This window comes from Netta rufina (assembly GCF_964035555.1).
Source record: "Netta rufina genome assembly, chromosome: 7".
Lineage (NCBI taxonomy): Eukaryota > Metazoa > Chordata > Aves > Anseriformes > Anatidae > Netta > Netta rufina.
The window spans coordinates 18,908,784-18,935,381 of NC_140130.1; the positions used below are offsets into that span (position 1 = coordinate 18,908,784).

Here is a 26,598-nt window from a genome sequence, read left to right on the forward strand (position 1 = left end):
GACAAGAACTCAATACCTTTAGTCAGATATTCTAGGAAGCAGAAATCCTACTTTTTTTTTTTTTTTTTTGTGGAGATTGTCTTGTGTTAGGACTATGAAGCTGGGAAAACCTTTCTAAATCTTGAATTTCTCAGTATACAAGAGCACCTTGTTGTTGCACACCCTGAATCTGAATAATATTGGAAGTTTGGTATATCTGCAGACATGGTAAATGGTATCTGGAAAAGTGAGAACTGCCACAGCTTAAAGGACCTTGACACTGAGATGTAATAATGTTATTTTTAATTACAGTGCAGCTTATGATGCCATCCTTGAAAGAAATGTTGCAATCAAGAAGCTAAGCCGACCATTTCAGAACCAAACCCATGCTAAAAGAGCCTACAGAGAGCTTGTTCTTATGAAGTGCGTTAATCACAAAAATGTAAGTGGAGTGTCCTGCTTTAAATGTTAAAGAATTACCTAGAAGGTTATTCTTTGTAAAGATGACTCAGAGGATGTCATTGTTTGTAGATTATAGTGGTTTTCAGAACGGGGTTGTTTCTTCATGAAAAGTACAAAAGGATCTTACAGAAAAGTTGGTGCAGGCTGGTGTTAATACCTGCACAATTTTAAATTCTTCTTCAAACTCAAGAAAGGAGGCAGTGTTACATTGCTACTTTTTAAAGACAGCTGTTTCTGCTGCTAAACAAGTAGGAGGAAAAAGCCAGCAATATATTTTGGTTTTACTTTTTTGTGGTGCATGAACAAGTTAGGAATCCTAGTTGTGACAGCAGGAACTTTCTGATGTTTGTGAAGCTGTAGAATAGAGCGGATTACAAACATGGGGAGAGAATAAGCTGCAAAATTATCAAAGCTGGACTACAGAAGGATGGTATTGGCCATTTTCTTCCTTCAGAGGCAGTTGTGTGCCATCTTCCTCACCTTCCCTCTTAATCCCCTTCAGCAAGTTAAAATTCCCCCTGGCTTTTAGGCAAGGAGAAACTCATGGAGGACTTACTCTTTTAGCTACTTGAGAAAATTTTGTATTTGTTTTAAGACGTGTGGTTTGTAAGTGGATTCTCTGAAGGAAGTTCTACCCAGTAGCATGATTTATATGATCATTAGCTATTGTAAGCCTGCATGACTCTTGATGAATAGTATCTTGGCCTGTTACTGCATATCCCATCCATTCTTAGCAACTGGAAAAATGTCATAAAACAGCTCCAATGATCTGGTTTTGTCTCAGGATTAATTTGTTGGTTCACCTCTGCATATGGCAAAGTGATATCTCTTTGGTAGTATTTGTCAGTATTTCATTTTATTTTTCCTCCTACATAATAATAGTCTTAATGAGTTCTCTTCAAACTTAAAGTAGGGAGCATAAGAAGACTGACTAACTTGAGGTTTTAAGCTTTGGAGATCATCTTGTTAATGCACACAACATATCTTTAGATTATGTGATTTGTGGAGGAAAAACACTTCTGATAAAATCATTAGCATCTATTACAGTGTGTTAGTCCTGGTTGAGCCACTGAGCATCTGGAGCTTCAATGAATAAATACCAGAAGGATTGCATCAGGATGCTGGGTATCAGTTTTGAAATGTTGATTTGCAACTTTGCTGTTGCTGTGGTGTGATTATACTTCGTCTCCCTCTTCCTACAGATAATCGGCCTACTGAATGTGTTCACACCGCAAAAATCCCTGGAAGAATTTCAAGACGTGTAAGTCTGATTTGATCTAAAGCTGTGAATTAACTTTACAAATATTAACATCGGAAAATAAACATTGAAAGAATACAATAAAATGACAGCATTATTTGATTGTTCTTTTTTTTTTCTTTATAAGCTACATAGTAATGGAGCTCATGGACGCAAATCTCTGCCAAGTGATTCAGATGGAGCTGGACCATGAACGAATGTCCTATCTTCTTTATCAAATGCTGTGTGGTATCAAACATCTTCACTCAGCTGGAATTATACATAGGGTAAGTGAACTTCCTGTGTTTCTTTTATACACCTCATTTTGCCTTGTGTATTTAAAGGAGCTAGAAAAAAAAATCAGAAATGGGTGCACAGAGGTCACCATAGTTTGCCATAGACACAGAGAGAAAGCTGAAAGGAAATTAAGCTTACTTTGTTTCACTGCAATTCTGGAATGAACCTTTTGAATGTTTTTCCTGGATTTGATAACAATCTGTACAAATAAAGATTTTATCAATGAGTTACATCACCTCAAATTCTGTATCATGTTCTGTCTATATTATTGCAGGAAAGAGTATCTGAAAGCAATTTTGCCTTTACTCTTTTGGTAACCAAACCTGAAATTCCATCTTTTGAAAGAACTGCCCAATTTATTTCAGCTCTTTTACTAGCAGAGTAACAAATGAGTATCTGAATTCTCTAAATGAACAAATGGTGATAAAGACTTGTGAGTGGAACTTACATACACCTGTGTGTCACAAAGCATTCGTTCAGGTTGCCTACAGGCAAAAATGACAACTACTTTTCTAATGATTTGAAATGGTCAGGACAAACGTCAAACGGTCAGGACATTCTGAATTTAAGGTTGCCTATTCAAGTTAAATGTCTTATATACATTTGTGTGTAGTGAAAAGATTGCTTGAGATTGTCTAGCTATAACTTTTCAAATATAGTTTATATTATTCTGGGAATCTGTAAGCTTGTATTTTTACAGTGTTATGTTCTTCATTGTAATGTTTTTATAGGGAGAATTTTTAAAAGCTTTCATCCCTGAAATGATGCAGAAGAAATAATTAAGGTTATTCATGCATAATACTTTCAGTCAGTACTATGTAGTCTCCCTTAAGGATGATGTATGCAGCAAAGTAAATCCTGAACAGCAATTCTGAATGCTGCAACAGGCATTATTACTATGCAGTGGTGCTTGCACAGTTCAGTAGTCCATCTCATCCTTGAATGGCATGCAAGCTTGAACTGGCAGAATGACACTCCTTTTCAGTCTGGTGTTTTTCACTCGAGAACTGAGACTGTTTGAATAACAAATAAAATTTGAATGGCGGAACACTGTTTCCTTTTGCTCAGCTAGCTCCAGTACTCATCTACTGCCTCATTCTAGTAAACAGCTCAGGGTGGGAAGGTGAAGGCTTCCTTCATGCATACAATCTGCCCTGGGACAGCTGTGTTTGAAAGAGCTGGGGGGAAGAAAGGTAGGCAGAGGCATCACCCGTGTGTTGAACCCTGCACTTCCTGGTCTGCACGTGCATATAGCCATGCTAGGGTGGGAAGTGTAAGTGTCTCTTCCTAAGGATCGTAGTGCAGGCAGGAGGAAGTTTCTAACACTTAAATTGCTGTAAGCATTTTGTGCTCCTATAAAGTAGGAATCAAAACACTGAGCCTGTGGATACCAGGAATAAATGGAAATGTCTGTATATTTATGGAAAAGAAGTAGTTGTTAGGTAGAAATAAAGACAGTTTTGAGGATACAATTTTTGCTGCTGTAAATATGGGTGAAATTTTTGGAGTGCTTCATGTTGTGCAGCAGTACAAAATTTAAAGATAATGTTCCAGTGAGATTGTCTATAGATACAATTGCTATGTAAACAGTATGCATGAATGCTTTTGAAGGACATGGGCAGAAACATTTCACTTTGCATGTCTTCATGGTAGCTTGTTCTCAGACTTCGTTAGAAGATTCAGTGTGTTCAAGCAAAAATGTTTGAACTATTTACCTGCTGTGCATGTCACACCTTTATACTTAGAGGTGCAATGCATCAAAATTCTTTCTGTGCAACAAGTTAAACGAAACCTCAGAAGGCAAGAAGGACATGCTTGAAAAGAGACATCTTTCATATGGCACATGTGGCTGAAATAGTAACTCCTTATACCACTCTTCTGGGCTTTTTGTAGCACTGTCCTGAATGTCTAAAGGTAACTACCTTGTTGAAACAACCTTGTTTGGGGTTGGAACTAGATGATCTTTAAGGTCCCTTCCAACCCAAGCCGTTCTATGAGTCTGTGAAAGTTGTTATTCCTCAAACATAGTCCACACTACCGTGGCTGCCATTGAAGCATTCTGGTTAGTAATCTAGTGTGTTTCTGTAGTGTCCTCTAAAACTGGAAGCGTTTTTTGCTGTTGTTAGTTTCACACAGATTTTAACTTGGTTGTTCGTCTTCTAACATAGCTGTGATAATCTCAGTATCTCAGCAACTGTTTCAAAGCCTGCCAAATGACTGAAACTCCGACGTTCTCCATGTGCCTGTAGCACTGGATACTATCTGCCATAGAAATAAGTGCAGTATTTTTTCATAGCAGACTAGAGGCATGGAACAAGGCAGACATCAAACACAAAGAATTTTGGACTGTTTCAACTAGAAGTTGCAGGGGACATATTTAGCTTTCACAGAAGTGGATAACGTTTTACCCTGATAAAGACTTGACTGTAGCTTTACGTTGGCTTTGATGAACACTATGGTGTTCAAAACATCCAGAGGTGGAGTCTCCAGCAAGCTACAAGTACACATTCATTTATATTTTGCAGGCTGGGGAGGATGAATAATCAGAATTGCAGGGTCATGCCTCGCTGAGTTGCTGAAGGACACAGAGAGTCTCATTAGGCTTGCATCGAGGCTCTGAAATGTTGTATTGTGCCTAATTTTGAGCACTTAACAAAGGTGCCTAATTATGGAAGCCCTTCACACACATCTTTTTTAAGAAAGAGAAATAAACTCCAGAAATTATTTAACTCATATAAACCATGAATTACTTTCCAGAGATGCCCTTCTCTGCCTATCTGGCTAATGGGAGACTGCCATGAATAGCTCTGATTTTTAGGCACTGATATTTTACATTTTTAAGGTTAGGTGATATACCTTCTGGTATAGGTACTGGATATATTTTTACAGCTTAGCTATGTTAATCACTCTCACGGGAACTTTTGAGTCCTCATTTATTTTAAACATGAGGTATTGGTTTTGCATGAATTTGAAATGCATTGTAAGTCAACAGTAGCCTCCATCATTTTTGAAGGATGGCAATTCTGTATTCAAAATTAAAACATGCTCCCAGGCTTCATGAGAACAACACAGTGTTCAGAAATTAGGGATGGAAAGTACTCTCTCAGCTTTCACTTTTTGTTTTCTGGTGTTTTTCCTCTTGCAAAGGGAAAATCTCTTTAGTTAATCCTGCAACTTTAGGGAGAACAGGTATAGTTAATACTGTCAGCATGCACCTGGGATTCTGTAATGAATGTTTTCCAGATAATGGAATTGTGCAAAAGTAAAGCTGATAATAAACAGAATTTTAGCAAAATGTGAAATATGCATATTGAATAGCTGAAATGCTGTATAATACTTGAGCTTATTCATGGTATTTGAGAATCTTTTAAGCCAAAGTTGTTTGCAGAGTCTTTCTCTGTGTGATTTGGAAGCGTGTGTTAATATGTTAGTATGCAAGACTGTTTATTACCCATTAAAATTGTATTATTCCAATAACTTTTTTTGTCGTTTCCTCTCTGTCTTTAGTGCAGGTTTCTTAGCTTTCTGAGGGGCTTGCTGAAAGATGTACAAGCACAAAAGAAAACTACATACATCTTGCAGGTCACCTCTTTTAAGTCTTTACGAAATAATGAGAGATAGAGCTATTTATCAAGTGCCTGCCGCTCACATGTTAGGGTCCTCTGCTACATCTTGTTTTGTCTCATTAATCTTGGTAGAGGTGGCGAGAAAGGATGTGAGCTTATCTGTTATGGCCTGCGTGTTATGAATGATTTTATGATGCAAAGTTTAAGGTGAAGTTATTCTGAACATATTCTGCTCATAATATTTGCTCTGTGACATTCAGATGTTTGTAAGATCCTCCTGAGATAAACATTGAGTATGCCTGTGTAGTGTCTGTATAGACATTGCAAAGTCCCTATTGCCGATGTAGTTTTAGAGTTCAGATGAAGAGCATAGAATTACCAAGCTTTCAGCTAAGAACCTCTGAAAATATATCATTTTTTTAATTACAATTTAATGATTAAGTATCTGGCCGTTTTTCACTGGTGCCTTTTTGGGTTTGGTCACCAAATTTGGTGTAATGTGAACCAAATCCTAAATGTGAAACTAGACCTCTGTGAGCATGGGCATTTCCTTCCTGTTTAGAGAAATACATGTGTCTGCATTGGTTCAAAAGAGGTAATGCAGCCTTGACTAGCAAAGTCTTTTGCTTTTAACATTTATGTTATAATTCTTAATAATTCTTATATCACGATGATTATTGCATCAAACGATTTCAGCAATTGTCATGTTACTTTTGTAGCAACTGCACTGTAGTAGTAACTGTTGGTCCAGTGAAGTTTCTAGACCTTTCCTCAGAGCTAACATTTCATACTAACCTCGATTTATTTCAGACATTACTAGCATATCTTGTAACACTAGTTGTATTTACCTTCTTTAATTGCTATATAGCTCTACAAGCACAGTAAAGGAATTCATTCTATAGTCTGCTGAATGCATATTAATTAATGCAAGGGGAAAAGAAACTGCAGTTTTACAAATGATTAAGTAATATAATATATGTGGGGTTTAATGTTAGCAGTATTATCTTTTAAAAATGTGAACCACAAAATACTTTGTGCTTGTCTTAGCAGTCATATATGATGTTTCTTTTTGAAGGACTTAAAGCCCAGTAATATAGTAGTAAAGTCAGACTGCACTTTGAAGATTCTTGACTTTGGACTGGCCAGAACTGCAGGAACTAGTTTTATGATGACGCCTTATGTAGTGACTCGTTACTACAGAGCACCAGAGGTCATCCTAGGGATGGGATACAAAGAAAACGGTCAGCAAATATAGTCTTTCTTTGGCATAGCTTTATTTTTTGTTTGGCACACCACATTTTACATGTTAAATGTTTTTTTCAAGCTGTAGAAAATTTATAAATTAGGCATGTGACCAAAATGCAGATACACCAATTTATTTATCTAATCCCATTAGAAATGTTTGCATTTAATAGGAAAAGAAATTGAGGGCCTTGTTTGTTTAAAAATTTAAATGACCTGTTTGGTAGATTGAATTTCATGACAGAAGAACTGAAAGTATATTACCTTAATATGTGATATGTACCTCGGTGTACATTGACCTGATTTTATTCCTGATGAGGATATAAATTGTAGTTCATCAGTAAACATGTGTCCCAAATTGAATGTTTAAAAAATATGTTCAGTATAGCCTTTCAGGATGTAGGAAACAAAGAAGCTCAAGTCCACCTACAGTGGCATTATTTTTATTGAAACCAGCCCACTTTGAAATTGTCACACAAAGCTCTTAATTAATATTGCTGAAGAAAAAAACAGTAACATACTTCAAAGAAAAATGCAGAGTACTGTCATGAAGCAGCATAGATTCTTTGAGGTACATGATGAACTCAAAGGAAATTCGTTTGCTTTGTCCTGCTTGGGTACATTTCCCTCCTCTTTATGCTCAGTCTTTGACCCTGGATCTCTCAGCATCCTCTGTAAGAAAGTAAGGAATGTGTGTAGCATTTGGGGGAAATCACTCAATCAGCTATATTGTATCTTATAAATGAAACACCTAGTATTTATTCTTTGGGAAACCGAAGTAACACATCCTTCCTGAAGTTCTGCTGCCATTTCATTGATCTGCTGTCGCTGTTGTCAGTTCACCTAACTTGATGTATCTGCTTCAGGCAGGCATTGTGCACAAGGATCACCATTTGCTGAAAATGTTTTAAACCCATTATCGATTAGTTCTCCAGTAAGCCCTAGGAGATGCTGTGATGCTTGAGGCTTTGCTAACTGTCTCCTGGTGATACAAGGTGTATGGCTCCTCAGGTTACTGACACAACTAGGGCATGCAGTGTTTTTGCAAGGTTCTTAATATAGTCTGCAAACTTTCCTGGCAACTGTATAGCATTAGGGCAAATGACTTCAGGTCATACAGAAACTACAGCTGCAAGGTGCATAGAGACTGATTTCTTTTTGTTTTTCGTATAAAAGCCAGGAAGAATAACTCCTATCGGTGCTGACAATAGAAGAAGCCAGCTCAAAGGAACAGATCTTTTTTGCAAGGCTGTGATTTATATTTCTGTTTGGATTGTTAGTCTGTCAGATAGGAATACAGTCTTTCAAATGGCCTCCACAGTTGGGTATTTTTTCTGTAACTTAGAAGTCAGGTTGAGTGGAGCAAACATAAAGTTACTTTTTTTTAACTGCCAAAGTTTTATAGAGAGCACAAATTTAAGTTTCTTTCCTTTTTTTTCCCAGAAGGGTTTACATTGGCCAACTGAGAGACAAGGGATAAAAGAACCTAAAGCTGTAGTCTGAGTCACGCAGCTGCCTTACAGAAGGAATTCATGCAATGGAAGTTTCAAATTTTCTGACTTAGCTTACCCTGTTTACATTTTTCTCTTAAAATTTGAGTTGCAAAAGTGTGAAGCATTCTTTCCATTAAAATGCTTCTCAGGTATTATTGGAGTTAAATAGATTGTGTTCTAGAGCACTCTATTTCTCTAGCGACAATCCTGTTCCTTAAGCAAGAGTGAATTGTGTTTTGCAGCAGAATGTGAAATCACATTTACTTTCATATGAAAAACTACATAGCACAGCATCTTCCCAGAAGCTGAATATGTAGTCGTTGAGTTGAGAATGACACTTGTAGAGAATGTAAATCTGTTGGCTAACTGAGTCAGAAGACAATCTGTATTTCCATATGTACTGTTGTCATTAAGAGGTTATTTACATAAACTGTTGCTCTTCTCAGTCACTGGCTGATGAGTTTCTTACTGTGCAGCTCTGGTGACAGAGCAGCTAGGCTGCAGAGGGCAGTGAGGCAGGTATAAAGGATGGACGTGTCTGCAGTAGGAACCATGGACTGTCCAGGATCCCCACCTGTTAACATTGATGCCCATTGTAGCCCTCTAAATCCATAGTTAAATTAAAGGTTACCTTAACTTAGTTAAATATTGAAAATTGACAGCTAATAAAGGTTAAAGAGAGAGTAGCATACGGTTTAATTGAACAGGGTCATCTGGCAGCTTTATGCTGTTTCAGTGCCCTGCTGAACTTCCCTTGCAGACAAGATGTGGGAGGATTGCCATACATGTATTGATGACTGAGATACTTACGATAGGGTAGTACTCTGTGGTACTATGGTATGTACATATGAAATCTGTAATTTTTTTATAACTAGTGAAGATCCCTAACAAACCTATGACAGAGTTAACTTTTCCATATGCCTTATACTGAAGTAGACAAAGCTTATATGGGTATTTTGCATTAAGAAAGCAGGTCTTGAAAACTGAAGGATTTCGGAATTGAAGGACACTAAAACTATTCTTGCACTTACACCTTAGCATATTTAGTCTTGGGTACTTGTATGTTATTGTCAGGAAGCAAGCATTGAAAAGCAGGGGAACACCCAAACTCTCTGAAACAATTACTTTAAAGTTTCCTAGTATGTACACTGAGTTTGAATTTCATTTTCACTTCGCTTTTTTCCCACTTAGGGTTATAGAAGATAGTAAATTCACTCCAAGCAGGGTTTTAAAGAATTAAGTACATTATGTATGACAACTAGTAATTTTTAAATATTTTTAAAGGATTTTTTGAAATCTTTAAGATTTGACTCAGTCTTCTATAATAGTATCCTCAGGAGCAGTCATCTATGTATAAGCTGGTATAGCTTCTGGAAAAGTTAGTCAGATTCCTATAAATAAATGGGTTATTTTTTGATTAATGAAAGCAGCAAACCAAAAGACCCCCAAACACCACAAGTTTGTTTTGTACGGTGAAGAGAGGAATTGTACCTAAAGTTTTTCTTAGCCACTAAAGTCTTCTGATGCATGAAGTCATTGACTTATCTTATTTCTCTTCCCAGATTTCTCCATGCAGTTATAGGAGTTGTTTTTATCACATTGGTCACAAACTATTTATAACGGATTTGGATAAAGTTCAGTTTGTGAATGTGCAGCAGAATGTGTACTTCTTGTAAATATTCTAAAAGAGCTTTAAAGAGAAAACACCATTAATCATAAATTATTTTTAAATGAACCAGGCCCTTAATTTTGACCTATTAATATGTACAATTGTGATCTCTTTATCATATGGTTTAGATACTATTTTAGAGGAACTTATTAAATAAGAGGGAAGAAATATTTTCAATTAGAAAGTGTTGTTTGCTTGAAATTGCTTAGCTCCCTCACAACTTTTGTGGTTTTTAGTATACAATTATTCTCATTTAAATCCCCTTTTTTCTGCTAAATTGAAATTCCAGTCTCATGTTTGACATAAAAGTATTTAAAACATTTCAAATTCATCATTATGACTTCAAGAAAATATTTGCGTACAGAGGTAACAGTATCTCTGAAAGCAATGTAAAAAAATTGGCATACCTGTAAAAAAATAAGCTATGAGTATGTCTTCTGAATTATTTAAGATAATGAAGAAAACGTGTATTTCGTACCAAAAATATATTGCTATTGAGTTTTTCTTTTCTATAAGATGTTATTTGAGCATAAGTGGATAAATATTTTTAAACGAAATAATTTATCTGAAAATCTCTTAGGCATGTACTAATATTGTCATTAACTGATCCTCTAAAATTCTAAGTGACCTTTTACTGATTGTATTTGCTTTTTATTTAAATGGAGAGAGATATGCATGGTAATCTGACTTATAGGAAATGCTTGATGGCAAATGTTATTTGATATGTTAAATAATTAATTCTGCTCCTAAAAGTGTAAATTCTTTAGATATACCACATTTATAAAGGTCAATTTAGCTTGCTGCTCTTAAAACGATTCCTATAACTACAACGAAAATAATTTCAATAAATAAACTTATCTTTGGTGCATCATTATAATCTATTGGAAGATCTTTGCCAGTCTCAGAACTTGAAGGCAAGCGTTACTCTGTTTGATTCATGTATATCTCTCTCTGCTCTAGCTCTTGCTTTAGCACTGTATAAACCAAAGGATGGTTTTCTGCCTTGTATTTGAGACAGTTAAAAGCTAATCCTTATATGCTGTGTTTTCAAAAGTGGTCTCATTGATTAATATAAAGACTTGCTCTTCTTCCTGTGCTGTCTCTGCTGTTTATAGAATGCAGTCATGTTATGATTCTTTTCATTTTAAATGACCGTTTGCTTTGCTTTCCCTTCTTTTTGTGCTACAAACATAGTGGATTTATGGTCTGTGGGGTGCATTATGGGCGAAATGGTTTGCCACAAAATCCTCTTTCCAGGAAGGGACTGTATCCTTGTGCTGCTGCAGCAGGTTGAATTAGTTAGGAAGTGATTAACCTTTTTATTGATGTTGTGTCATGAAAATGCGTATTGTGCAATATTTTTTTTTATTAAATGGATATGAATTTTTCTTGTGATACTCTTAAAAAAAATTGTTAAGAACGTCATTTATACTCAGGCTGCACCTAGCAGTAGGACATAGTCTCTGCTGGTCCTCTAGTTAGCATACATTCATCCACCTTCACTCACCTTCATTACACATGCTTTTTATAGTCACTTCATTTGTGTGTGTGTGCGTCTAGATATTTTTATTTACTTTATTTTGGTAACTATCTTTTATGTTAATATCATTGCATTTTGTTTTCAGTTGACATTTGGTCAGTTGGGTGCATCATGGGAGAAATGATCAAAGGTGGTGTTTTATTTCCTGGTACAGATCGTATCCTTACCTTTGGCCTAGGATGTAGTAATAAAAGGTCAAAAGAGACTGCAACGATTTAGTTCCAGGTTAAGGTGGTTCCAATTTTTAAAATACTGTTTTTAAACTGCCTTGTCAAAATGCAATTTGCTAGTTCCTAATTTTAGTTCCAGGATGCTGCAAAAATGTCTACAGTTATACCATTTAAAGCAAAACAACACAGATGGCTTTAACAAGTATGACTGTCTTTAGAAATTAATACTAAGAAAATACAGCAAAATGAACAAAATACCACTTGGGCTGAACAAGCTTATTTTTCCTTTTTCCTTTCTTTCTGTTTGGTCATTTGCTTTTTCAGTTTAATATAGTGTCTATCCATTGTTTTTGGACATTGTCACATTTAAGACAGGTTTGTTTGTCTGTGTAGGTGGTGTTTTGTTTAGGTGGTTGACATGTGTTGCTTTTTGCTTTGGACTTCATATTTATATAATAATTTACTAATTTTGTTTGGTACCCAAGCACATTAGCAGTTGTTATTTTATTTTTTATTGTTTTATAGGAGATGTTTACAAAAAGTTCCTAACTAGCTTAAATGGTTGCACTCTGTAGATTTTTATTTTTGTTTGCAGAATTCATCCTGCAAACAGCTTTCAGAAATACCTGGTGCTTCTGTCTTTCTATTCCATGATTTGCTTGGTGGTGTCTGTGTGGGTTGTCATGTGAACAGTGCTTCAGGCAAAAGATCTGCTACAAGCAAATAGAGCTGAAGCCTCTGGATCCTTGCTAAAATCAGCAGTTATCTAATTGGAGTTTGGCATTTTATTTGTTTCACTAGTAGTTTCCTTCCGTTTTGTTAGATGCTGTCAGAAATTTTTCATGCTTTTGCTATAGGTTAATTGTTTAAAAATTGTTACATTCCTGTTTGAGGGTGAGGATTGGGTGAAGGTTTTGGGGCACAGCAAGGAGATCCGGGGACTTTCACACAGCTCTGGCATTGCATTTGCTGCACCATGCTAATGTTCTCAATCTGATTTTCTTGCATGGCTTTGCAGTTTAGGCTCAGTGCCATACAACGCAATACTATTTTTTTTTCACGGCCTGTGCTAAAGCATTGTATAGCTATGAAACCTTACTTTAAAATTTTAAAAACAGAAGAAAGGACCTGCTAGATACAAGTGAAGGTTTAGGGAGTGCAGTATCAAATCTTCAACAGTAGCTGAACATAATATGTTGGGAAGACTGTATGACTGAGATAAGCATATACAAAATTTTACTCTCTCCCAGTATCTAGTGACCTGCAACTAGAAATTCCTGAGCCAAGCTTCACTTTATTTTATTTATTTTTTTTAGTGGCATATATTAAATTTTACTGCCGTGAACTGGTCAATCTCTCCTTAACTGGTGTAAGCTTTTCAATTAAGATGTTCCTTACATGCCCTTGAAAGTCTTCTGCTTCAACATTGAAGACTGACAAAATTGTTAACCTGTGTGATCCAGGATTTCATCCTTTATGAGCCCACTGGTGCTGTGCATTGTGTGTCATTAGGGAGAGATCGCTAATTTGGTAGAGTCCAGAACTCAGATGAGTTATCAAGGCAAGAAGGGAGGACAAAGCACCCATGCATGGCGATTTTCTTCAATGAATTAATGGTGCTTAATAGCTCTGTTGCTGTAAATAAATGTTTAGAGCAGGAAGTGAGTTTTTCTCAGAATGTCCTTAAAAAATAACCTAAACACTTTTATTTGAACTTAATGAATTTTGTGAGTCTTTTTATTTGCTTTGTTTCACAGGAGTATATCCTTTGCCATTTAATTCTTATGATTTCGAGTAAAATGCATGTTGCCTTTACTACTCAATCATTCTTGCTTTGCTTCACTGTTTTCTCTGAGAAGATTATCCTGATTAATGCTGAATTTGATAGTTTATTAAAAATTTCTGTTTTTATCTCTGTTGGATAATTCTTGTGGTTTTAACGTAACTTTTTAGCTGAAAATTAGACATTGTTTTTCTTAGCTGTGAAACCTTAGATATTGATCAGTGGAATAAAGTTATAGAGCAGCTAGGAACACCATGTCCTGAATTTATGAAGAAACTACAGCCCACAGTCCGAACTTACGTTGAGAACAGACCCAAATATGCTGGATATAGCTTTGAGAAACTCTTCCCAGATGTTCTTTTCCCAGCTGATTCTGAACACAACAAACTTAAAGGTAAGGTCTGTCTTCTCTGCACTGTATATTTTTAAAGTTTATAAACTTCATTGCATTGAATAGAAATGTATCTTGGTTTTGTTCACTGTAGAATCATGCTGCTAAGGTTTTAAATGTTACAATATTAATATCATGGAAGCAGATGAAAGTTCTGAGATACGGTTACCTGCACTTTCTTATCCTCCCTGGAACATCTCCTATCCTGGTAAAACCTGTATAAAGAAAAGGAAGCATATTTCTCTCAATGACTGATGTGATTTAGAGAAAAATGAGGGGAGGAATAGAAGTTGTGTAGCCAGAGCAGATCTTCTTTCTTCATGGATGAAAATAAAGTTTTTATATTCATAATATGCATATATCCTTTAGTTATTCAAATGGTTCTTTCCTAAACCCCAAATTCTGTGAGGCTTGTATAGATCCTAAATTAGAGTTTGTTTACCAGTCTTCTTTCCTTATCAGCTTTGAAATACTGTGTTATGTGCATATGGCACCAGTGTAAATAGAAAATTTCACTTTTGCAGCAAGTCAAGCAAGGGATTTGTTGTCAAAAATGCTGGTTATAGATGCCTCTAAAAGAATTTCTGTGGATGAAGCCCTCCAGCACCCGTACATCAATGTTTGGTATGATCCATCAGAAGCAGAAGCTGTAAGTTCTTGTTTTAGAAAGATTGCTTCTCTGACTAAGATAGTCCTGTATTAAAGCAAACTTGTTGTGATGCTTGATGTAGCTGCTTGAAAGAAGATTATTGCATTATCTACACATTTCACTAGAAGCTTAACTGAGCTGTAATCATTTTTATTGTCGTTGATCTACTTGTTTATTAGAATAAGTATTAGGAAAGGGCACAAACTTGCAGGTAACTAAAGTACTTCTATGTGTGCATCTGTATTTCTTTGTAATTGCATATAAACTCCTATAAACTCCTAGACAGGTAGCAATGCACCTGAAGTCTCTGCTACAGAGTTCTAATTTTTTAAGTTTCAGTTGTTTCAGTCAATAGTTTGTTTCAATCAATAGTTTGATTGCCTGTGATAGGATTCTGAAATATTTACTCCTGAGCAAGAGAAATATTTTCATTAGTTGTAGCAATTGATAGTACTCTTAAAATGGAAAATATTTCAGCAAAAACCTTCTTCTGTACAAGACCTCAAGCTTTCAATTATTGACACTAAAGAACAACGGAATTAAATGAAGATCTTAGTTAAAAAATAAATTATTTCAACTTGTGGGGAAAAAAACAAAACAAAACAAAACATTATTTTTAAGAGAAAGTTAGTAGAACTTAGTAGAACAGTAATTAAGAGAAAGTTAGTAGGATGCTTGATGTAGATGGTGGAATTAGAATTCTGCTTAATTAACACTAAATAGGTAAAAAGGGCTGCTTGAGCTGGAGACCACTGTCCTTATGAGCTATTTCACCAGACTGTTCAGTTTCTGCTTTAATTATTTCAGTAATGGTAGCAAATCTGCTAATCAGAACAAGTTTAAAACGTGAAGCAGCATCTAAAAAATAAGCCAAGTATGAGAGATTATTTGTCCATGTAAATATAGTATTTTAAAATCAGGTTCCTATTCATAGTATTTTAATTCCATTTTTCATTTATTCTAGTTTTGTTTCCCTTTTGATTACTTTATCATGAGTTAGTTTTGTTTTCCAGCCTCCACCAAAGATACCAGATAAGCAGTTAGATGAGAGGGAACACACGATAGAAGAATGGAAAGGTAAGAACAACACTTTTGCTTATCCTGAAACTTTTTTGAAGTAGATTAGTCTCCAAGGTTTACTGTTATTAAGATTCTCCTGAGTAACCTAATAGTACATACTTCAGTTGCTTGGAATGGCAAAGGAACAGATCAATGTTTCACAAGCTCTTGATTTTAAGGACGCTATAATTTTTCTGTAAAGGTGCCAAAACTTGGTAGTGAGCTTAAGTTCATTCAACTGTAGGTCTGCTCATTTTGGTCACCTTTTGCAAATCATAAGGCAGCGGTTTTAGGGAGGGGAACTCTTCTGAACAGAACTGGTACAGATGAAAAAAAATTCAGGAGTTGGAGCAGTGTAAATCTGAAATAGAAGCATCACTGTTAAGTGAAGAGCATATTAGCATTTTTTGTACTGAACATAATTAAAGCAGAGGAGTGTTAGTAAAGGGCAAGATAGAGAGGTTAAAGTGATGTGACAAACACTGATGGTTATCTCTCCTGTGAGGTCCAGAGATAGTGGCTAGGGCTGAGGTGTGGAACAGATCATAGTATGACATAAGACTTACCTCCAAGAGTATGATTTTTAGTGTTCAGTAGTGGTTTTGTATCTATATTTTCCTTTATACTTATAAAGTACAAGGGGAACATCTTTGTTACCTGTAAAGCTTGTGTTTCATTTTGAAATTGTGTTACTGCAGAGGTCCTAGTGCTAAGAGAAAATGCCATCTGCCACTGCATCCATTAGCGTTTGATGTATTGTAATCCACAACCTTGTTGTAACCTTCTGTACCCCCTGCACTTTAGAAATTAAGAGAGTTGCTGAGCTTTAAAGACCTGTGGAGATTGGTTTTAAGATAAATGAAACCTCCACTTCTAGTGGAGAAATCTTTTACATCCGTACTATTAATATCATATATTTTCCTTTGCTGCTATTGACAAGTCAGACAATACTAATTGTATGACATTGTAGTTTTCGGAAATCATTTATTTTTTTAGAATTATTTATGTAAGTAAATGGGTCAGTTACTGTAAGAGTGCAATGTTTAACTGCCACCTCTAAAATGTATTACTCTTTTATTGTCACCAACTGTACTAGCTAGGCTAAATACTGAAAAACAAACAAACAAAAAAAACAACACGATTTATTTAGAAATGTCTGCAGGTAATAAAAATGCCTTCATCTGGATCACTGCAGTCTTTAATCATATGATTTAGCATATCAGAGGATTTATTGTGGTCCTGAATTGGTACTGGTTATTCCTAAGTGAAAGGCAGAACAAACGCTTGAATTGCTAATTGCGTTTTTCACTGAGATTAGGGCAGGTATGTGGCTTTCCCGCTGTGGGCCTACATGCTAGTTCTTGAGAGTCTGTGCCCGATGTGCATTTCAGTGCCTTAGACTATAAATGTTCTCACTTAGGATAAACGAGTTGCTTTTATTTAGGATGTTTGCTTCCTCTGTCTCAGGTACCTCATTTAGTTCTCTGTGGTTTAAGTGTTTTAAATAGGACCAGTGGTAACGTTGAGCTTGGATGGATCCAGAGACTGTGAAGGCTACAAATACTGAATTTAAGCAAGAATTTAGTGCAATTACTGATCTAATAATTTGTACTGAAAAAGTCTGGGAAGGAATATCAGATTGGTATAGCCTTTTTATCCCCAGAGGGGGAAAACCAGACCAAACCAAAAAGAAAACTGGAAAAATGTTTAATGGGTCATTTTTTACAGTTTCATTCTGTTGGCTGATGATGGACACCAGGCTGTAAAATCTAGTACTACCATACTTGCAAATCACTTCCTATTAGAAAATGGGTTTTAATTGTAAAGGCAGAGATAGAATTGTGGAAACTCTCTCCCTGTGCTCCTTCCCAGCAAACTTTATTCCCCTTTTGAAACAGAAGATAAGTAGTTATACTGCTAAAATAAAAGATAGGTATTTCAGGCAGTATAGAGTTTACTTTTGAGACTTCCACAGCCCTTGAAACTGTAATTCCTAAATGCTTTTTTCTTCCAAACTCTTTGTACATGATATTAGTTTGCCAGTGACATTAGCCTGACAAGTTGGTTCTGATGAACTGCATTTAGTATGTTTAGTTCTGTTATTCTGTTGCTACTTCTATAGATTCATAGCTGAAGTCTCAGAAATAAGCTGCCTTTAGGTGAGAAACCTTCTGGCCAGTATATAGATAGGGCTGTATGATTCTTGTTACAAGCACTCTAGTAGCACATGTAACCTTTTTAAGGATGAGGGACTTCTGTAACTGTAAAATAAAGTTGCTTCTTTCATTTCTAGTGTCTACTTCTATGCAATTTTGTATTCCATTTCATGGTGACCTTTAGATGTTGTTAATGAGGAGATTTAGTGGCAAATGTGTGTTGGGAGGATGGCAATGCTGTGTGGTTTTGTTCATTGTGGTTTTTGCTACTATCTCTTCCAAGGGCTTTTGGCCTGGTCTCTTCTAAGGGAACTCCTACTTGCTGAGACTATCTTAGTCACTGTTCTTTCAGAGTTTCAGAGTGTCTGCATCATAGAAAAACTAATAGATGTAGTGTGTGAAATGGCTTTTTGAGATGAGAAAGAATCGGTGACAAAGTAAAGAAACTTGTTCTCCAGAACAGCTTTTTTACAAAACATTGTGTAACAGCTTTGTACATAGCTCCAAGATTCTGAAGTGCCACTTAGCACGACTTGTCTATTAGGTGAAGATTTTATAGTGCAGGTGAGTAGAAGTGAGAAGCACTGCAGTGCTGAGAGAAGCCGTATGAAGCCATTCTAATCCTATTTCATAGAATCATAGAATCATAGAATATCCTGAGTTGGAAGGGACCCTTAAGGATCATCAAGTCCAACTCTTGACACCGCACAGGTCTACCCAAAAGTTCAGACCATGTGCCTAAGTTCACAGTCCAATCTCTTCTTAAATTCAGACAGGCTCGGTGCAGTGACCACTTCCCTGGGGAGCCTGTTCCAGTGTGCAACCACCCTCTCTGTGAAGAACCCCCTCCTGACGTCCAGCCTAAATTTCCCCTGCCTCAGCTTAACCCCATTCCCGCGGGTCCTGTCACTAGTGTTAATGGAGAAAAGGTCTCCTGCCTCTCGACACCCCCTTACGAGGAAGTTGTAGACTGTGATGAGGTCTCCCCTCAGCCTCCTCTTCTCCAGGCTGAACAGGCCCAGTGACCTCAGCCGTTCCTCGTACGTCTTCCCCTCCAGGCCTTTCACCATCTTCGTAGCCCTCCTCTGGACACTTTCCAACAGTTTCATGTCCTTTTTATACTGTGGTGCCCAGAACTGCACACAGTACTCGAGGTGAGGCCGCACCAGCGCAGAGTAGAGCGGGACAATCACCTCCCTTGACCTACTAGCGATGCCGTGCTTGATGCACCCCAGGACACGGTTGGCCCTCCTGGCTGCCAGGGCACACTGCTGGCTCATATTCAACTTGCTGTCTACCACGACCCCCAGATCCCTCTCTTCCAGGCTGCTCTCCAGCGTCTCATCGCCCAGTCTGTACATGCAGCCAGGGTTTCCCCGTCCCAGGTGCAGGACCCGGCACTTGCTCTTATTGAACTTCATGCGGTTGGTGATCGCCCAGCTCTCCAACCTGTCCAGATCCCTCTGTAAGGCCTTTACGCCCTCATTTGAGTCCACAACTCCTCCAAGTTTGGTGTCATCAGCAAACTTGCTCAAAATACCCTCTATTCCTACATCCAGATTGTTTATAAAAATATTGAAAAGTACCGGCCCTAAAATGGAGCCTTGAGGGACCCCACTGGTGACCGCCCGCCAGCCTGACGCAGCCCCATTTACCATAACCCTTTGGGCCCTGCCCGTTAGCCAATTGCTCACCCATCGTATGATGTTTTTATTTAGCTGTATGGTGGACATTTTGTCCAGTAGGATCCTATGGGAAACCGTGTCAAAAGCCTTGCTGAAGTCCAAAAAAATCACATCAGCTGGTTTCCCTTGGTCCACCATACGGGTGATCTTATCATAAAAGGAAATCAGGTTAGTATTAGGGAACAATTTGGTTCTCCGTAAGTGTAATTGTCCTTGAATGAATAAAACTGTGTGCGGCTAAAGTACATCCACAGAGCTACAGTTTTCTGGCAGTGTAGGCTGGAATACTGCCAGGTAACTGCAATGAGTTTGAATGTGATGGCAGCACATGCAGTTCCTGGTGGCCTACCTCTTCTCTTGAAGATTGCTGATCTGGTTGTTCTGTACCAAGGAAGTCATTGATAAAAACTGAGTGGTCACTAAGACTCAGTTTAACCCCAGGTCCCCAGGCTGTCTGGATAAAAGTCTTGGGGCAATGTCAGTGTGTGCTTGAGAGTGCGGCTCCAACAGAACGGAACTGTACTTTATTATACCATTTGCCAATTTTTCTGTAGCCTACAACATGTTGTTCAAAACTTATTCTAAACAGTAATGAACCTAAGAAATTTTAATGGTAGATGAGGTTAATTGAGTCTTGTATTTATAAATTCATTTTTCTACTTTCTTTTCCCTGCATTTTCAGAATTGATATACAAGGAAGTCATGGACCTGGAGGAAAGAACCAAGAATGGGGTTATACGTGGACAACCAGCCCCTTTAGGTTGGTTACAATAAAAGCACAGTACAAAGCTCTGTTGAGTACTAGGTTAGGAGGGTATAAAGCTGTTCAAGACATCTGAGAGTAACCTGACTCAAAAATATGTCTCTTCAGTGGCTGATAACCTTTAGAATTCTCTTTTAGCTCTGGGTTTATGCAGTGTTATCTCTGTGATTTTTAACCTTCAGACAATAGCATTTATTGGAATTTGACAGGTGTCCTGTCATGTGAGTTCTGTGGTTCCTGACATACCATTCATTAAACCCCAAATTAGAGAATTGTGGATTTTATTTGCTTTGACAATGGCTTGAGATACATCTCTTCAAACTTGCTGAAATGGGGAAAAGTAATGACTCTTAGGAAGAGACAGACTAATGCAAGTGCTGAACCATGCAACTGTATCTGCAACTGATTTGCTGTTTTGTTTCTCATAGCACAGGTGCAGCAGTGATCAATGGCTCTCAACATCCATCTTCATCGTCATCTGTCAACGATGTGTCTTCAATGTCAACAGATCCAACATTGGCCTCTGATACAGACAGCAGTCTAGAAGCTTCAGCTGGACCTCTGGGTTGCTGTAGATGACTACTTGGTCTTTTGGGGGGAGGGAGGGGGGTCCTTTTAGTCATGGATAGGGCACCTTTAAAATTTGGTGGTATTTTTGAGTGTTTTTTCAAAAATAATCGTAGAATTCATCATAAAGTGCTGTAATTTTAAACTGTAAGTTGTGTTAAAAGCAGCCACTTTTTTTTTTTTTTTTTTTTGCTGTAATTAACTGTAAAATATTAAACATGATAATTTTTATTGTGGTTTTAAAATCTGCATATTTGCTTTACTATTATGCTGCTGATCTTTTTTTACTGAATTTGTAAGATTTGTTTTATCAAAGCACATATTAATGTTGTGGTCATTACCATATCATGAATTATTTAAGATTTTATAGGTTTTCAATTTTTTAATTAGAATTTATTCCAGATGTTTTGTTCATGATATCCTTCAAAGTTTTATGCTTGGTCATATGTCCATGTGAAGGTGAGGAGAGAATTCAGTGCAGCCAGCTGTAGTTTTCTTGGGGCATACTACTGTGGTGCTGGCAGTGAACAAAATCCTCTTTTATTTTGGCCGCTTGCCTATAATACTTCAGTAAAAGCAGCAGTTATTGAATTTTGTTAGAGAAACAAACCTCTGCAAAGAAATTTCATCTGAACGGTTTTCTGAACTTAAGAAAACAAAACCTATCTTCAAGGCTGCAGAAATATCTAGCCTAACAAAGGGATGTGATGTTTTCTGCAGAATTGTGGCATGCAAAACCTGTGATCGCCATAAAACAAGAGGATACTTCATGAATAACACATTGCAATGCAAATAAACTGTTTACTTCTAGCTTGTAGCCTGTTTTTGTACACACAAAACAAAGTGAATCCAGGATGTCTAGACTGCCAACAGGGAAAGCAATTATACTTTCATGTAGGATGTAATTCTTGGGAGTTTAGTTTCTTAGTATTTTTGTCTGCTAAGGTGAGTGCTTTTTGGGGAGAGGAGGAAATGATGTGAATGCAATAGGGACAAAACTTCAGCTATTCTTTCTCCACCAAAAGTAACTGATAGCTAAAACCGTAAGTGGTAGAAGAACCTCAGGATTTCTGTAGTTAATGCATTAAGTGAGCAATATATGCCATCCAAAGGAGGGAGAAGTAGTGCTGTATAAATTAATATTTATCTCTTTCATTTCACCATGAGACCAGTGTAGCAGAAATCTTAATAATGGTTCATTTTAAGTCATAAATATTCAGTAGTTTTCAGCACTGAAGCTCCAGATTTCAATACACTTTTTAAACAAAAGATATATTGAAATATGTAGAACAGTTACTAAATAGTCATGTAAAATGGTGCTGCTCCTCACAGAAGTATTTTAACTGTTTACATTTTATATTTACAGAATGATTTATGTATAACTGACTTAAGTTTATGTATGAGTTAAACAATCATTCAGAATTTATTCTTTTGGAAAATGCAGATTTTTAGTGAAGCTAGGGTGTATAGTTGATTGCCTTGTGTAGATGCATATTTTGTAGTGACTTAGAATGTGAAGAGGAGTTCAAATTAGTCATGCTAACAAAAATGAGCATAAGAAATACAGAAGTCTTGCCAGGCACAGAGTAAAGTAAATAATATGACTGGCTATAAAGTTCATCCAGGAATTACTGATACTCTTCAGTGTGGTTCCTTCCACTTTGTTGGGTTAAATAAGTATCTTTTTGAAGTTAGAATCAAAAGAGGAAAATTTGTCTTTGCAGAACGTTTCAGAAAAATGTAAGTGATAGTAATGCTTTCAATATCTAACATGTCTTTTTAAAAAAAATACAGGGTACAAGGACTGGTAATGTCTCAAAGATGACTAAATTGATAAACTGCACAGTTGTTTCCCTGGCCTGGCTAGACTGCTGGTAAGTGCTATGTGTGTAATTTTGCTTTCCTCATTTGTACCGAATATTTCAATATTGCCTTTCTAAACACATTTGTTAAGGCAATTATTTTTACAGGATCCTGCCAAATTGTATAGTACCTCAAAATAGGCAGGACATATTTGGATTCATCTCACACTGGAACATAGAAAATCTGCTCAATTTGAACAGAGACCAACAGAACAGTCTATTTTGTAATTTTTTATCAAAGTTTAAGCTGAGAATTAAGACAAAATTTTTGGTCATACAACAGTACTACATTGTTATATACGGTTAACCCAGCATAATGAAATTAAGGTTGACAAAGTGAACTTCTGATACCTGTAAATGCTGTGTAAAGAACAGAATTTGGTAAATGTAATTGCTATTTCAATTGATTTTGGACCACTCTGGATTGCAGTGGTGATTGAAATATTTTAAAGCTTAAAAAAAAAAAAAAAATGCTATCACTTTCCAGTATCCTAAAGAGAATTGCTTTTAAATGAATATTGAGTGAAAGCTACTTTGTTCTTTTTTTACTTGCAACATAAACAGGCTGAGTCTAATGTTTTACTACAGCATGTTATTGATAGTAACTTCATTTTGCTCATAATCTGTAAGGAGAATTGAGCTGTTTTTTCTTTTAAGATAAGGTTGATGAATGGCTGGTACTACGCACTGCAACCCATGCAGTTTGAAGTGAGCTATGTTTAAAGTGATTATTTCACTAAAATCAGAGCTTTGGATGCTAGAACCTGTAGTTCACTTCTGGCCTCATAGCAATGTTACTTTGTTTTTTTCTTAGTTGATTTCATTTTAGGCAAATTAAAGTGATGGTAAATTTAAAAGACAAGAAAATAAGATTCGCAGTAACCGAATTATCACAATAGTAGACTAGTCTTAACATCACTTTTTATTTGTTGAAATGTAAAATGTTTTCAGAGATGATTGTACATTGCCACACATAGCAAACAAATGGGTAGCTAGAGATCAGCTCTTTTTGTCTATTGTTCTGTTGTTAGCTAGCATAGTATACTATCTAATACACTGTACAATTTTAGTCATAAAGTATTATTAAGCTTTATTTTAGTATGTGATTCCAAAATCTTCTCATGGCACCAGGCTTCACTAAAGTGCATATAACTTTCCACTTCTAGGGCATTCCAATCTACTGGAGTTTGGTAGGGATTGAATTACAGTGAGCTGTGTCTGATTTCCTGTCAGGTGAGGTGAACAGTTGGACAGTAATAATAAGATTAACTCCCACCTTCTGCAATCAGAGTTGTGTCAGGCACCAAGGATAAAATGGCTCCTTTCCCTCTGTAGAAGTAGGTTGCTCAAGGATTTTAAATAGAGAATGAGAGCAGAAGAGTTTCATACTGTTACTGTGTGCTGTACCTCCACTGTGTGACATCTTTTGTTGAGACAAGACAATGGGGTCAGAACGGAGATTTTTGTGTGTTAGTGTGTGGGGAGAAGTTGGACTGCCAAAGCAATACCAACCAGTTGAACAACTATAGACTAGCCAGACAATGCCCACTGGATATCAGGAAAAGGTTCTTCACAGGGAGGGTGGTCCAGCACTGGAACAGGCTGCTGAGGGCGGCGGTCACAGTACCGAGCCTGACAGAGTTCAAAAAGTGTTTGGACAACACTCTCGGACATGTGGTAAGATTTTGGGGTGGTCCTTTGCAGGGCTGGGAGTTGAGCTCGATGATCCTTGTGGGTCCTTCCCAACTGCTGGGAGTTGAGCTCGATGATCCTTGTGGGTCCTTCCCAACTTGGGCTATGCTGTGATTCTATGACTGACCAGGTCACCTCTGTTTCACTCATTCTGCTAACCTGAATAGACATGGCACTTCTCCCTATGGAGATATGATACTGCTTGGGTTTTTGGTTTAGAAGAACCTTTCTAAACTATATGTATACTAGTGTTGTTCTGGATAAGAGTAAGTCTTCCTGCTCTGTACACACACACGAATTTAAGAGGATGTAGTGAGCTGCATTTGAGGCAGTTGTGGCAATAGCACCCTCTACTGCTTCAGTGTACAAGTACGTAGAATGTTACTGATGTGGGTTTGTTTTATGGAAACTTGCTTCTCTGAACATAAAGGTTATTCAGTTAGAAAGCAGAAACTCAGCACCTTGACAGAGTGTTTGTATAAATATAATGCGCCTGCATTAATATATATGGCATTCATCTCAACATTGCATAGAGGAAAAAAATGATCAAAAAGCTAGTATAGTTCCTACCCATTCGGTAATCCAAAGCATATGACATTAAATGTTCCTCAATTAAGATTATGGGGGAAATGGAAGAAGATGATTCAGCTACCAATTGTTCTTACTGTTTTGAGTTGCTAAAGGGAGTGGATTACTCTTTCTAGATATATTTTATTTGCTGTTGACAGCAGCCTGTTTGTGTTGTTACATTTCATTTGCCTGTTAATGTTTTGGTTCATCTGTCCCTCCGTATTTAATTTGAGGATTGAAGTTGAAAGAACACTGTCTGCATTTTTTGGTAGGATTAGAAAAGATTTTAATGCAGATACGTGATGAGACTTTATTACCTACCCAAATTTTCAATTAATTTCTTTGTTCTTAGTTAAGGGCACTGGATAAAAGTGATATATATTTTAATTAATCTCTTTCACTCCCTTCTTCCTATGAATCCAATAACATTGTTTCCACTTTTGCCATTAAAATTTTAAGCTAGGTTTTCTTGATCTACCTCACACAAACTGTCTACGTTTCTAAGTAAGCAAAGCTAACCCTTGCTATTGGAACTACACTGAATGTGAAATAGAAAAATACACTTCCTTTAGAAAAATAAACCTATTGGCCAATGTTGAGACAATATCAGTAAGTATGTTTCTTATATATTTCACGTAAGATGTTCATGTGTAATATATAGCTTGTGTACAATAATGTACATCTAGAATATTGTGTTAGCTGTAAATTGGTGATTTTATTATTGTAGTCTGTTTTTGTAGGTTACAAATAGCTTACTAGTAATGTCAGCCCATCCTTTACATTTTACAAAAGGAATAATTCTTGGTAAGCTTTGCATACAGATGAATTACTTTTGTAGGCCCAATATCTAGTCTATTTTTGAGAGTTCTTTAACTTTTATTACTAAAGTTGAGAAAAAAAAAAAACAACACCCTAATTATTGTGATCATTATTCCTGCCCCTTTTGAAGTAAATTCCCAATTTTATTTCATCACAAGAAATATGAAGGGGAAGATACACCATTAAAAATATTGGGAAAACTAATTTTTTCTTCCCTGCATTTGATACCTTTTCCTGCTTTTCATTTATTCCCTCCAAATAAGCTGTTGGTGGGGCATTACTGAGAACATTGGTTTTTTTTAATCATTCATGCCATAGGTCATTACATGTGCACCACTGGAATGTATACATTGTTATCTAGTATGTTAATTGGTTATAATGATATTTTAAATAAAAAAGAAAAAAAAAGTTTGACCACTATGCACGTAGTGTTTCTTCATTGCTAGGATTGCACATCATGAATAAGGCTGCAGCTGGAGTTGTGTTAGCACCAGTCTTCCCTGAGATTCCATCTGTTTTAAATGGTATTTAAGTTCTGTCTTGTGTGCGAGCTCACTTGTGGACAAAAGTGCTGTTTCTTCCATTTCTCCATTCTCATGGGCTTTGGCTGTGCCACAGACTGATAGCATCAGTGTGTTTACAACTGCTGAGAATCCATTCTTACTTCTTTGATACCAGCTGTAGCCTGCCTTCTTTCCTGGAAATAAAGCTGCTGAGACCCAATGTGGTAAGAGGTAAGCCATGGGCCTTGTAGTGTATGAAAGGAAGATATATGGAATTTGCCTGTAGGAGAAATTTTTCTCAAAACCGAGTCCCAGATAAGGCTTTAAGGACTCTGACTTTATGAAGAGCTCTTATTTGGGTGACGGGCTTGCTTCCTTCACTGACACCACTACAGTGCAGATAAATCCTAGCATAATGTGTTTCATTACCTTCATTTCCAGCAG

The 26,598-nt window shown here is 36.8% G+C and overlaps 1 protein-coding gene across 2 annotated transcripts in view; it reads left to right on the plus strand.

Moving 5' to 3' along the window:
* MAPK8 (mitogen-activated protein kinase 8) overlaps nucleotides 1-21,518 on the plus strand; it is a 47,526-nt gene extending 26,008 nt beyond the window's left edge. The window contains exons 3-12 of one of the 2 annotated variants that reach the window (XM_084290285.1): nucleotides 292-421; nucleotides 1,644-1,702; nucleotides 1,827-1,965; nucleotides 6,617-6,782; nucleotides 11,571-11,642; nucleotides 13,650-13,832; nucleotides 14,354-14,478; nucleotides 15,492-15,555; nucleotides 20,061-20,138; nucleotides 20,575-21,518. In XM_084290285.1, the coding sequence (XP_084146411.1) occupies nucleotides 292-421; nucleotides 1,644-1,702; nucleotides 1,827-1,965; nucleotides 6,617-6,782; nucleotides 11,571-11,642; nucleotides 13,650-13,832; nucleotides 14,354-14,478; nucleotides 15,492-15,555; nucleotides 20,061-20,138; nucleotides 20,575-20,720 (1,162 nt within the window). In that variant the 3' untranslated portion in view covers nucleotides 20,721-21,518. Of the gene's footprint in view, nucleotides 1-291; nucleotides 422-1,643; nucleotides 1,703-1,826; nucleotides 1,966-6,616; nucleotides 6,783-11,570; nucleotides 11,643-13,649; nucleotides 13,833-14,353; nucleotides 14,479-15,491; nucleotides 15,556-20,060; nucleotides 20,139-20,569 lie in introns of both variants that reach the window. The other variant, XM_084290286.1, reaches the window with a different exon arrangement.
* Nucleotides 21,519-26,598: the final 5,080 nt, after the last annotated feature.